Here is a 15,906-nt window from a genome sequence, read left to right as displayed (position 1 = left end):
CATAGACGATACTACGATATCCCCATGCCACCAATTTACAATACCTATGTCCCATTCGGGTCATTCTCATTCAGCATTCCCATTTTCCACGGAGCCATTGAACGGTTGAATGTTATTGTTCTGTACTTGCGTGTAACTATTTAGCATTTCACGTCTTCGCACTAGTTACTACTTACTAGTATAAATATTGTGGTATTGTACTGTTTAATTGTTGAACGTTGTTCCGTGAGTCAATCAGTCCGTACAGTACTTTAATGGTATTTTGAGTCTTGTATCTTTTGTGCTAGTGTACCTATCTATATTTGTAAAATTGCCTACTGCTAATATACTCAACTTCTTCTTCGATAAGCAATTTTATCATTTTATGTGATTATCCACAATTTTTTAATTATATTATACATAATATTTTGTATAAATAAAATTTATTGTAATCAGACAAATAGTAAGATATACCTACTTAGTAATCTTTTTTTTTTATGTTATATTAAATGAATAGGTACCTCGATTAATGTACAAAGCTACCTACCTAATATAAATATTAAGTTTTTATTAAACTAATAACATTAATACATACCTATAACTGAATAGCATTTAACATTAACCGTCAGTAAGTAAATATGTTCATATATTCTTCCGAGTAGTATACATGTGGTTATATAATAAATATTATATTGTAATAAAGTGAGCTGTATACATATCATGTGTAGGTAATATATAATATAATAATATGTATAATTTATTTAAACATTCCATTCAAAATACCTACCTATTTTATAATTAAATATAGCTCATATATTTTCACTGGATCGCCTAAATATTAAATAGATACATAAGTTAAATATAAGAAGAGGTAGGCACTTTCATTTTTATTAAATTTTAGATTAATTGTAGTAGTATGATTTTTATTTTTAAATATATAAAATGTTTATATATATACTGAGTTATCCATTTAACATATGACATTCATTATTTCAAAAACTAAAAATGTTTTTGTAAATATTTATTTTACAAAATTTCAAGGTGTTCCATGAGAACATTTTTTTTTAAACTATTATTATCTCATGTTAAATGGGTTATTCTGTGAGTTAGTAAGAAAACCCAGGAACTTAGATGAAGTAAATAGATGGAAATCAACAGAATTTTGTATGTTTTTATTATATTATGGCATAATAGTTACTAAATCATCATTGAAATATCAACACTGGAATATTTTTTTTCATTTAAGTATATCTATGATTATTTTATTAAGTCCTGATCATGCTAAATATATAAATTTTACACGTCAATTATTAAACAGTTTTGTGAAAGATTTTGAGATTATTTATGGCCGTGACCTCATTTATCATAACATTCATGGCTTAACACACTTATGTGATGGTTATGACGAATTTGGGTCACTAGATAATTGTTCAGTCTTCCCTTTTGAAAACTATACATGGGTAGCTTAAAGATAATGTTAAGGAAACCACATAAACCTTTGGAGATAGTTATCAAAAGATATAGTGAAATTTGTTCACTTAAGTCTAACACTAAAACTAAAAATTGTACACCATATTTTTCTGGACTTCATATTCATAGTCCTACATTGTCAAGTTCAGTAAAAGGAAAAAGAGTTTTCCTCTTTGATATTAAATAGCATGACTATTCAAACACATCTGGAAAGAGATTCATACTTTTTAACTCAAGAAAAAAGTAGTAAAAATTATCAACATAATTAAGAAAGAAAATTCAGTAGATGTAATCTTTATTTGTAAAATATTTGACAAAAAAATGAGTTATTTATCAAACCTATAAAATCTAGTGAATTTAATATTTATGCTGTTAACAATTTAAGTAAAAATGTTCATGGGTTTAATATCTAAAGATATTTAAAAAAAAAATGATTCTATTACCATGTAATAATGACTTGATTGTAATACCTATTATTCATTCAACCATTCATATTTAGAAACCTTGTAAAAATGTTTCATGCTCACTATTATATAGTATCAAATTATATCCTGAGTACTAATTATGCCATTTATTATAAAAAATATATTTAAAATCAAGCCCATTTATCAAAATGTTATCAATGTGTGTACTTATTTAATTAATATTACTGCCTATAATACATAATACATAATACATGTTTATTAATGTTTGTTTTCTGATTATAATAAAGAATAATATGTCTAAATAGTAAATACTTAGTTTATAATTTTCATCTAAAATAGATTATTTTTATTTTTTATAAGTGCTTAATGTATTATAATTACTAAAAATTGTATTTAATTATAGTTTTGCCTTCAGTTTCAGTTTTAATCATATATATTTGTGAATACATTTGGTAGGTATTTGAAATGTGGTCTGTAATGGAGTTCATTGATGATGAGTCAATTGAAGTGCTGGTACCACTACTGGCTAAACAAAAACATTTGTGTTTGGCCAAAAAAAAATTTAAAAAAACCAAACCAAATGCAATTGAGTTTGATTTTTTAAAGGCTCGTAAATTGGGAAAAGCTAGAGGTATGTACTTTATTTATAACTGATCATTATTGAGATAATTCATTATATAATTTATATTTTTTGAAGTCCAGATGATTATTATGTACTTATATATCTAATATATTTATTCAGAGAAATAATATATTTATTTTTATTTAGATAGTTATACTTTAGCTAGGAAAAAAGCTAAAAAGGCCGAGTATACATCTGACTTATCAACAACACCAACCAAGTACGAATTCAATAATATGAAACCTACATTAAAAACTAAAAAAAAAGGTAAATGTCAACAAAAAGAAAATAGTGTTTTATGGAATCCATCTTCAAGTGATTGTATTGGTTAGTTAATTTATGTTATTGCTACATTTAAGAAATTTAATTTTTCTCTAGTTGAATTATAAAAGTATAAAAATATATTTTTAGTTGATGACAAATATAATACCAATCGAGATTCAAATGTTAGTCTTATGGCAGAAAGTATTCTAGTATTATCTGGTAAGTAGTAATTGATAAAGTAAGGTATTTTATAACTAAAATATTATTAATCACTGACTATAATAATTAACCATTAATTTAAATATAGAATAAACAATTAAAACAATTACAATTCATTTTTACCTTATTTCTATTTCAAATAAAAAATGACAACATACTAAAATAATAAATATCAGATGATATTAATATGTATGATGTTAATTACATATTTAAAAACAATAATAATTAGTATATATGATACTTATTCTATAAAAAAAATTGTATTTTAAATTATATGAAAATATGAACTTGATTGTAACGGAATAAACCATTAATACTTTAATTTAATTTTTTTGTATGGCTTTTAACACAAAGACTTTAATAAAGTATAATGAATAATAGTATTTTAAAAAATGTATAGTTTAAAAAATTGTTTTCAATATAGGCACTCCAAGTTCTCCAGCTATACTGCTATTCCCTACAAGTGTTCCTTCAAATATATCTAACAGTATTGTCAAAGTACTGTTTTTGCTATAAAAAAAAAATTAAATTTCAATAAATCAAGTCATATAATAAATTGATTTATAATCAATCATATACAATATGTTTTATATTATTTATAATATATTATTTATTTTATGTTACCTACTCACTTTGTTAATTTTAGTTTTAATTGTTCGTCTATCATATTTATATAATAAGTTGCTTGACATGAAAAAAAATTGTATTAATATTTGAATAACAAATCTCAAGTACAACAGTTAATTCCCTCAGATTCACATATTTTTAATTTAATTTATTGTTGCAAGGTCTAGAGGGGATTACACATGTTAATGATGAATGTTTCATTGGTGTAATCAACACGTTGTCATCACCGTTTAAGATTTCTCATGCATGGATACACAGCAGTCCAATGAATCGCAAATATCTGCACCAGATGAAATATTTGGTAAGTAGTATATAAATTAATTTAAATTATAAGGTTAAATTTATAAATGTATAAGTATAATTTATTTTTAATCCTGTGACACTTTATAGAATTCCTTCAAAAAATTAATCGAACCATATGCAATATAAAATATGATATTAATTCATTAAATGAGAAGGTTGACAAATGTATGATATTATATTATTGGAACCAAGTTACTTTGAACATTCATCAACTGAAAAAAATGCTGAAGATATATTCCAAATGGAACTATCAAATCTGCCATTGGAAACAAAAGATGAGCTGGAGGATTTTGAAAAAAAAGTTACATCCAATAAAGAATTTAGAATTAAACTGGTAAGAATAAACTTCTGAATAATATGCTATGTACTTAGATTAATATTCATATAAATTATTGGTTGTCTACAGGTTGCTGAACTCAAACGTTTTTTGCGTAGCACATTGCCGAGTACTGTGCACATTATTATGAGAAAAATGTTTAAAGATGCATTGCTTGAAAAGTTCAGCTACAAGGTTTTGAAAAAAAGAAAGTATTCTATACCTTGGCTACATGAAAAGTCATTTTTTGTGAGAATTTCTTTAGTTTAATATAAGATTTCAAATTATTCTTCATGATTGATTAAACTATAATAAAAATAAAATAGAAACTCTTGATACAATTATTTGCTATAATTATACTATAGCATATTAAAATTATTTTTATTTTTTTAAGCAATAATAAATAATTAAAGTACAATTATATTAGGGTACTAGGATAACTGTTTTTAATGTTTTTATTCACATGTATAAAAAAAAAGTTTAAAAGTGAAACAAACAACCAAAATATAGTATAATAGTGATGGTTCTTAACATCAGATGAGGTACTGAGTATAAATCTACTGTGCCACTGTCAGGCCAAATAATTAAGTATAATAATCAAAAAATTTTCCTATACCAGTATTGCCATATTGTGTATTATTACTTTTATTAATTTTTTACTTGGTGATGATATTTTATAGTTATATAATATAAATACAATTTGCTTTGTAGCAAATAAATATATAATGAAAAAAAAACAATATAATGATATAATGTATTTAAAAAGTTTATATGGTTAATTTAGTTTTTTAACTAAATTTCATGATTTTCAGATGCAATAAAACAAATGAAAAAATTCATATTAAGCGATGCTGTGGACATTGAAACTCTTATTAGGACATTCATTTCTGGAACTAAATTCCGTGAATCAAAGAAAAATTTACTTATTATCTCTAATAATTAACTTATCATCTTAATATTATTATTTATTATTATGTAATAACTATTGAAGTATAATGTTGTTTTTTGTTTAAATACTATTATATGTCTTAATATTCAGGTCAAGGGTACCAGTATTAATATATTTATATCTGTTTTAAATTCTTATAAATAAAATCCTTGTAACTTAAAATAATAATATATACTGTTAATCATTCATCATGAAAATATGGATCTACAATTCTTGTTATTTAAGTTTTCATTTCTTTCCTATATATATATCATAGCAATAATCATTGGAATCCATTTAAATACAATAATAATTAATTGAATAAATAAATAAATAAATCATATACAGGGGTACAATTTCAATGAAAAAATTAATACAAGTCATTTATCATTTCAGTTACCTACATAGTCTTAAATTATGATCATGGAATACATGATAAGGAACTCTCCCATACCATCAGTAAATATTCACATATTTTATGTTTTTTTTTTTATTTTAATAACAAAATATGAGAATTATTAATATTAATAACAAACTATAATGATATTATAAGGGTGCCCCCTCCAACTGCGTTCATTAATATTTATATAATATATACATATATTAACTATAAATTTTAAATGTTTATAAAAAAAAAAGAATATTTACATATGGTAAACTGTTATTTGATTATTGTTTGATATATATAATTAATAGAATGTTAGGAGAATAATACTTTTAAAATAATTAAATTGTATGGTTATATAATTATTTTCAAAATAATAATATATTGATGTTATATTTTTGATATTAATTTAAATTCAAACTGGTGGCCACTAAACTACAACATAATATAAACATTAATATTTAATCAAAATAATATGATGGAATTCAAATGATTAAATAATGTCAAAAACATCATTAAAAAATTAATAACATAATATAAACAATCAAAAAATATTATCTTGCTATACATATTATATAGACAATCTCCAATCACTTGTTTGGAAAATTTTAACACATTTGATGATGAATTTAAGCAAATAAAATTAACTAAAATTGATATTTATGATGCACTGGTGAGTTTTAAATTTATGTGATGTTATAATCATAATTGTTAAAATAATTATAGATCTGATGTTACATTTATGTTATTAAATCATACACATTCAAAGGCTAGGAACAGATTAACGGAGGAAGATTTGGCAGCATGTATTGCCTTGCAATCAACATCATATCAACCAGATATAAAAAACCATTCAACCAATATGAAGCAAAAGATTTCTAACAAACAATAATAATTTAATATTTTTTTCACATTATTTCCAGTTTTACATAATTTTCTACATTATAATCATAAATTTTTCATTTATATTTTGTATTTGTATTTTGCTGTGTTAATAAAAATAATGGCACGGCTGAAAATTTTTTTTGAATTATGTCATAAATTGGCACGTAGAAAAAATCCTATTTGCCATCCCTGGTTTAAGCTAACCCAAGTCACCTTGTTGTGATCCCACCAGCACTATAATACTAATGCTATTAATGCTATTGTTCCCACAATAGTTTCAACCTACAAACTATAACAATTAGATATAGAGAATTTACGTGAAACAAAATATTGGTAGACTGACCAAAAATAGAAATTTGTATGTAATTGATTTATTAAACCACTTTCTAAGCTTTCCTGATTCCTTTAAGAACAATTATAAATTTTCAAAAATTCGATCTAGTGGCTTTTGAGTAATTAAGCTATTCAGCTCTTATATTTGTTTTAGGACATAATTTCTTATCAGCCATAAAATCTTCTAGGCTTTTACCTAATCTACCCAAACAACTAACGGCAACCATTTCAACAGGTTACAAAATAATACTAATTTATTTATATTATGATTTTTATAATCCAATGGCGACCAATGACAATCATTGATAAACTAAAAAAATTTCAATTTCCATCGTAAATTTCAATTTCACTTTCAAAAATATGAATTTTAGAAAATCTATTCTTAGTGCACCCCAATATGATTATATGAAGGTACTATGAAAAGTTCAAGTCTCCATCTGCCATCGTTTAGGTTCTGCATTGATTAGTCATTCAAATTAGAACTTTCCATTTTCCTCAAATTTTCTCCAATCGTTCGGGTTACGTTTCCGAACTTAAAAACTTTTTAAACCGTATTCATACTATTACGAACATTTACTAAACAATGAGTCAAATTAGTCCAACTGTTCTCAAGTCTTGTGATTAAAATACAGTTATGTTGAATTAATCCGCCAATAATTGAACTTGTTTTGGGAACTTTAAAACATTTGACAAATAACACATTATTTCAATGACAATGTATACACATTAAATATAAGCTAGTATGCTATACTGCTAAAGTATTTTTAAATTATAGCTAAAGTCTTAAAGTTAGGTTCTATTATTATAGGACTATTTTACCATAAATTATATCTATTAGATAACATTAAATCACTTAATTATAATTTGTCGTGCTTTCATTTTTTTTTTTGTGAATTTTGTATTCTCGTTGCTTTATGTGATGTTGGTGTAAATTTTAAGGCACTTTTTAATACTGGACTAACATATTAATATTAAAAGATTCGGGTAAGTATATGTCGCTCTGCTGTACAATAGGTTACAAAGTCTATAAGGTTCTATAATGAATTGTATACATTTGATTTGATTTAACAATTTAACATCATTGTATACGATAAACAAGTCTGAACGGAGAAGATTTGTCTGAGAGATTTATTATATTAACCGAATAATTCAGTCATTTATAGTATATACATTATACTATAAATTATTAATATAAATCATTAACTACATTAACTATTACAATAATTATAATATAAACTATAAAGTATACTCTAGAAATTTTTTAAGTACCGACAAAAAATATTTTTAAATTACAACAATATAACTAAAAAATATTACTCTTGATAATTTAATATGTGATTTCATCCAAATTTAAATTTAAAATAACTAAAAAAAAAAAACTGTGTTCATATAAATTTTAATTTTTTTTTTGTCGCAGAATTAACTATATTCATGTGAAATCTTGTATTTAATTTTCAATCCTTAGCTTGCTATTAATTTTTCTAGAAAACCACACGACTACTTTTGGATCTACACCTAAAATGATTTTACACAAATATTTTGACAAAGGTATACTTGAGAGTTGAGAATACATTTAGTTACATTTGTATTTCATCTGGTTCACAATTTAAGTATAATCTTACTTCTAATTAAGTGGAGAAATACATTTGTTTCTTTATCAAAATCAATAGAATTATGTTTTTTGATAAGTAGTAAATAATATATAGTTTTATATTTTGTATCTTATTGGTACATATTGGTTTGTATGAACTATACGAGAATTTATTATTAGAACAGATGATTCTCCTCAATGAGATCAATATTATTATTAAATTAAAAATATTTTATTTAGTTAAATTTAAATGTACTACTAATAATTAATTATTTACATTAGTAGTTGATATAAAATTTACTCCTAGGTGATTATATAAATTATCGTTATCAATTCCTGAACTTAATTTTAAATTTCATTTTTTAATTTGGTACTCAAAGTTGATTAACTATTCAATTGGACAAATAAAAAGTTTCCTTTATTTCAGGTATAATTTCATTAAATTCTATATTATTTAAAACCTGTATAGAAATTTAGTTTATTTGTACTCGATCAACTATGTTTATATTATGAACCAAATATAGTATCACTGGTATAATTAAACAATAGAATATCTATACAATCTATACAATAATATTAATCTATTTCAAAATAAATAATTTGTAAAAACGACTTAAGTATCATATATACAATTCCCAATAGTATGTGTATTTTATACTTTTGTAAAACGATTTTTAAGGACTATTTTCTTTACTACAAAGAAACATTTTAATAACTAGAAAACTATTAGATTTAAATTTTGATTTCAATACATTAAAATTATCAAAAATTATCTATTCAATAATTTACAGTAAAAAGGGGAAGTTTTCATTTGAAAAACAAAAGTTTGACATGTTGATGAAAGTAAATAATTGTATAATAGGAAAGGAGATTTAGAAAACATTTTTTTTTTATTTAAAAGAAAACATTTTAATCAAATATGTATAATAGGTAAGGTATAGTACATAACTAAATAAAACAGCATCAATTATAGAAAGGGTTTTATTGAATTTAGGAAATAAACTAAAAACAATAATTTGTTAAAATAAAATAATAATGGTTTGAAGAATTACCTAAAATAATCAAAACTTATAATAACACTTAACACTGTACAATTAAAATGAAACCATCCAAAGTGAATAAAAACAATGAAAATTGATTTTCTTACAAATATTTATAATCACAATATTACAAATTTTAAACCTAAATTTGAAATTAATAATTGAGTTAAGTTATCTTCAGTCATAGATGTATATAGAAATTAGAAGTAAACTAAAAATTAATTGGATTAAATAAATATTTACAATAATTAAAATTATTAAATTAAATCTTGGTTGTTATAAGTTACAAGATATGGAAGTATTTATGAAGATGATTTATAAAACTCTTTATAACTGTTTTCAATTTATTATCATTTGGTTTATTATAATAACTTCTATAGGGCTTGTTGAGGCCTAATATATGATACCTATACGTACATATTCACCTAGTTCATTCTTCCAATCTCCTAACATTGTTCCTGTTTAAACTTTATTGATAGAATCAGTATCAAAATAAACTACATCTCTGCTTAATATATCTAACATTATATAATCTCAATCTTACAATAGAAGTTACGCATACATAAAGCTACCTATTAAAATATTTGTATGATGACAATTTTCAACATAATAGTATTTAAAATACAGCACATTTATAACACAAAGGAAATAATAATACTTTTATTTCGATATTCTCACTTTAATAGTAAGTAAGTACAGATTTTTTGGAGGTAAAATTGAAATAAATAAAATCTTTATCATCTTGTAGGTGCTTATAATTATATTTTATAATATATAAGAGCACAGCAATTTCACACCAGAGTGTCCGGTCGTGTTACAAAAGTAGTACACATGGCATTTATATATTGTAATTTATTAGCCAATTTTTTTTTTCTAAAGTAGGTAATAATAATAAAAATATATATCAATGCTTTTCAGGCCGTAATAATATTATTAGGCATTAGCTAGAGACTAGGTCCGTCGGACAAGGTAGGCACCCATATATTTTCGACGACTTCCTGACGCCACTGTCGTATTTTTTTTTTACAATTATTTCTTGGAATGGCAGAGGAGCAGTGTCGGCGTCTCTCACTTATTATTTGATACACGCCGCTGATAATATACTGTTAAACACATTACACGTCGACCATTAAACAAATATATATTTCTAACTATATAGACGATCCATGTACAGTCCTTGTCAGATGAACGGCAGCGGCGATGCGATAACGAAAAACCAGGAGTTCTCCGTACTTGACCGTCAGCCGAGTCATATATTTTTATACAATTATTATAATGAACAAATTGTTGAGGGTTGAAACACATCACTAGTTTGGGCTACACCTGCCGAACAGCGCCGTCTCGTCGCCGCCGTCTCAATTTATCTGGCGACGAATTGTTATTATGTTTGAACAATCACAATCCAAGGTTACTCCCCTCTGCCATGTACACGCATCACACCTCCGTCTACCGACCGGCGGCCAGTTTTAATAAAAATTTCCGTGCACGTTTCTGATCCAAACACAGGACACATGTTATGTAGCTGCTCGAGCCTCGTATATTCGTATGCCAGTGGCGAAAGTAATAAAATAATATTATATCTCCACCACCACCACCCCCAACACCACATCACAATGAATGCCCTTCGTTACGAGGTATTTTTTTCATGGATGGACGGAGAAGCAGCTGTGGCAAAGCAGTGAAACGCGTAAACGACAAAAAAATATATCCCTACCTATATAGAAAACTCATAATATAATAATATTATTATAATGCTTTACCGGTCACATTCCAAGGTTACTCCCCTCTGTCCCCGAACAAGCACCACAGTACAACACTAAAATGCCGACCAGCGACCGCCGACCGGTCTTGATAAACATTTCTACGCGCCTTTGATTCACACGCATTATTTACTGCAGCTGCCCACAGTAGCAAGCGTACATACCTAACAAAATAGTATTTCTACAAATGCACGATAATGCTCTTTGTCCTGGTAGAAGATTTATAATATTATTATATAGGTAGCTACCTACTTGGATATTTTTTCTCTTTCGTATAGTATTCTTCTCTTATCGTTTGTATACTGTTCAAACTGCAATGGTGATTTAAAATAATTACAGTCCAAAGTGTTGTTTCGTTTTATGATGAGAGTAGAGACTTACTTAGAAAAGATTTTTCTAAATTTGGGTTTTAAAGAAATCCTCAAACAAGGTTTTTGAGATTCGCAGTACAAATCGAAATCATTTTTTTTTTTTTTTTTGTTAATAAATGGTTGCCATTGATTATTCTAAGGTATTTAAAGTAAAATACGTCACGAAACCTTATAAATTTATAAAAGAGTAACCAGAAAATTATTATTATAACGCAATATAAAAAAATATAATATAATATCGTATTTCAAAAATACTTTGTGTAAAGCAGTAGAATTTCCGCGATTCAAAAGTTATAATATGTTACATTGTGCTGTTAAAATACGATATTGAAGCACATATATATATATTTAATAAATATAAATACTTTTTTTTATGTTAAATGTTAAATGTTCCACTAAATGCTACAAAACAATAACATGTAACAACAACTAACAAGTAATAACTAAAACATTTGTAACCTATTCTTTTTATTCATTTTTTATATGTCGGATTATTACATCTAATTATTATAGTAATAACTAGGGCTCGGATGTCGTTGCACTAAAAATTTTATAAAATTGATTGCATTATGTCAAAATTGCACTTAAAAATTGCAATAAAAAATATTTTGTACCCAAAAAAAAAAAATATATATTAACATATTATTTTATGAAATGGATTAAGTCATTTTATTAAGTAATATTATAAAGTTTTATAAGATAGGTTTTGAACGAGTATATAATAAAAAAGATTCAAATTCAAATTCTTGTCAGTTGTCATTAAAAATCTGGTAAATTGTGCAGTCTTCTTATTTTTTTAGAAATCTACAAATAATTTTATCAAAATTTAAAACTTTTTATTTAAACTATTAGATTCTGAGCGGGGCGATGAATGTATTGATTTTACTATGATGTGTTTTTTTTTGTCTGTCATCACGTTTTGGGGCAGTAAAAGTGCTTCGATTTTCGACTTCAGCACCTCGATTGATTAGCAAGTGAATGTGGTTGGTACTTCGGAGGGTCGAAAGTAAAAAATTCTAAATACTTTTCTAAATAATCGAGAAAAACAAACTAAAAATTAAGGGAAAACGGGAAATTTTACGCACACTCTTTTTTCAACAAAATTGATTTTGGTTTTTGATGTAACTTTAAAACAAATGACCATAGATCCATGAAATTTTCACCGAATGTTTATATAAGTATATTCTATTTACCACGAAATTTTCAAAGAATTTCCACTTAAGTTCAACTATTTATAGGCATATGCAATTTTCGATCATTATTAGTTTTTTTTAAAATTAATATAGATACAAATTTATTTGTTAGGTAGAAAAGCTTGAAAATTTAATACAAGCCTCTTAACATATTGTTTCAATAGCAGTTGATAAATAAAAGAAATTCATAGTCACTATCTTTTTTTATAAACATTCAAAGTTTGAATTATGACAAAATACGTAAAAATCACAAAAATTCACAATTATTTTAAGCTAGAAATTAATAAATTTTCTTTTTAAATCTAAGATTTGAAAATTTTTAATAATCTATAATATATCCTAGACAGATAAACCGTCTTCGCTCAGAATCGTTTTTCGTATACAATGATAATATTATAATATCATTGGATTTAAATTGAATTCCATCCATTACAGTAGGTAACCAACTTGTAACCTACTGTACAGCAGAGCGACATCCACGACTTACCCGCCTTTTTTTACGCTTACCAATACATATAGACAATCCATATAATACATAATTATGCACCTACTATGTTTTTGATTTGTTTTTTTAAAAAAAAACCTTACCTTACCTTAAAAATTATTGCACTATATAATCTAACCAAAAAAAGTGAAAACATAAAAAAATATATAAAATTGTATTGAAAATGACGACAATCAACAAAATTGCAATAAATTGAAAAAAGGTCAAAAATTGCAAAAAGTTGCACTTAAAATGTTTATATATTAGTTGGTACTCGTTTAAAATAAATTACTTATTACCCATATATATTTAGAATTTAAGCTTTAAAACAATAGGACCGACGAACACGAGATTAAACATATTTCATATACCTCAGTGTTTTACATATTAATAAATAATAAATAGTTTTTTTTTATACAAAATTGCAATAAATAATTAATAGAAAATATAATAAAATTTTTAAAATAATACAAAATGCTTAATTTTTATTATTTGACTGACTTAAAATAGGCATTTAGTTAAATGCCTAGTTATTTTATTAAATTGTATCTATTACCGAAAACCCATTTATACTCAGAACAAAATTTAAAATTCTCCGTGTTTTCAAAAATGTTTGGGAAAACAACAAAAACGTTTTAGAAACAGGAATATTTCAAAATCGGTTATCGACAAACCTAGAAGTTAGATTTGTTTTTTTAGTCTAACTCAAAACAAAAATAAAACTATAGATAAGCGATTTCGGCAATGAATATTTTTATTATCATTTTATAAACACATGATAAAAATAGGTATTCAAAGTATTTTTATTTTTTTTATTTAAGTTTATACCTACTTGTAATTAAAATATTACAGTTTCCAGTTTTCCACTTTCACTGTATGCTGTACCTATAATATTATTCTTATTCAACAACCTATAAATACTGTACCATATACGGGTTTCTGCCCGTCATATTTATTAAATAAAATAAAATATTATATTGAACTTTTTTTTAAAGTGGTTTTATATCAATAAGAACTTCTTAAGATTATATTGAATTATTTTATGAAAAAAAATTGATTTGAATGACAAGAGACAACTTACAAGTCATAATATAAGATTTATGACTGATTAATGATTATTATTTATCATATTATATTTATCTATAATATAGTGATGATATCGCGTACTATCATAGTATCTTCATTTTTTAGTATCATACAATATTTGAATAACATTTAAGTGGACGTTATACCCGCATATGTTGTCTCTGTCTTACAAGTGCGTAACATGATAAATTGTATGCTCAGATCACATTTAGCTCCGTGAGTTTAAAATTTAGAATAAATTGATCTGTTATAAAAATTAAATGTGACATTATTTTCGAGGCCTTCTCATTGGCTTTTTATTATATTTTAATTTTAAAGCGAGCTATGAGTATTTTAAGATATACAAACAATTTACAATTTTTAATTCGCTTTGAAATTAAAATATAATAAGAGGCCCACGAGAATCTAGGTATAAATAGGTTCTCAGTAACAGATACAATTTAATAAAATAACTAGGCATTTAACTAAATGCCTATTTCGAGTCAGTCAAATAATAAAAATTAAGCAGTTTGTATTATTTAAAAAATTGTATTATATTTTCTATTAATTATTTATTGCTATTTTATATAAAAAAAACTATTTATTATTTATTAATATGTAAAACACTGAGGTATATGAAATATGTTTAATCTCGTGTTCGTCGTTCTGTTCAATACTCCGATGCCACTGCTAGATAAGTTTTACGAGGTATTTCAAGGAAGGGCGCAGGAGTTGTGGTGACGTAATTTCTCACATATTTAAGAATTGAAAATTATAAAATGAAAACACGAAGACGACCAAAATGTTCCTACGTCCTACCTATTTAGCTATATAACGATTCATATAATATATTATTGTTATGTTTTAACAGTCACATTCCAAGGTTACCCCCCTATTCCTCGTACATGCACCACAACACTACCGACTGACAACCGGTTTTGAAAATGATGTCTACCCTCTGATTCACGCACATGTGCTACAGCAGCTCGTATACCAGCGGTGAGCATTTCAATAAAATAATATTATTTGATATTTCCAACACTACATCAAAATAATGTTCTTTGTTCGGGTCAAAGATTTATAATATTATGATATACTTAGAGATATTTTTTCTCTCTCATATCGTTTTCGCTCTTGACGTTTGAATAGTATATTAACTACAATGGAGATTTATAAAAGCAGCAAATACCAAAATACTTGGTAGTTATAACAACAATCGATGTAACGAAATGCTGTACCATATATTAAATGGGTTTCTGCCCATCATGTCTGTAAAATTAAATTAAATTAAATTAAATATTAAATTGACTTTTTTTTTATTTCAGTGATTTTATATGATTGTATTATGATTTTTTAATTCATCAACAGTACAATAATAAAAATCAAAGATATTATAAAATTGTACAATGACGCATACTTTAATTTCCGTAAGGGTTTTTCCACCCACCAAAATAAATAATTTATAAGCAAAAAAAAAACTTGTAGATCTCGGAGACTCGACGAAAGCGAAGCTTTTTTATTCAGTAACAGAGGTGATCGAACCGAGAATAATTGTCATGCAGTGGAACGCAGTTATTTACACTTAATCTAATCTAACTTAAAATACTAGATTCAGTACTAATTTGAGAATTTTCATTACATCAATA

General features: G+C 25.2%; 1 protein-coding gene across 1 annotated transcript; it reads left to right on the top strand.

Moving 5' to 3' along the window:
- Nucleotides 1–2,259: 2,259 nt before the first annotated feature.
- On the top strand, nt 2,260–5,202 carry LOC149057097 (uncharacterized). The gene is made up of 7 exons (XM_089224075.1): nt 2,260–2,505; nt 2,644–2,823; nt 2,908–2,979; nt 3,768–3,907; nt 3,997–4,243; nt 4,316–4,474; nt 5,038–5,202. Exons 1-5 carry the CDS (start codon nt 2,340–2,342, stop codon nt 4,033–4,035), a joined length of 597 nt encoding a protein of 198 aa, XP_089080201.1. The 5' UTR covers nt 2,260–2,339; the 3' UTR covers nt 4,036–4,243; nt 4,316–4,474; nt 5,038–5,202.
- The last annotated feature ends 10,704 nt before the right edge of the window (nt 5,203–15,906 follow it).

The sequence above is a fragment of the Diuraphis noxia genome, unplaced genomic scaffold (assembly GCF_037042655.1).
Source record: "Diuraphis noxia isolate RWA-SAM2 unplaced genomic scaffold, SU_Dnox_SAM2 contig0003, whole genome shotgun sequence".
NCBI classification, from domain to species: domain Eukaryota; kingdom Metazoa; phylum Arthropoda; class Insecta; order Hemiptera; family Aphididae; genus Diuraphis; species Diuraphis noxia.
Note: the sequence above shows the minus strand (reverse complement) of the source record. Positions and strands in the feature narration are given on the sequence as shown.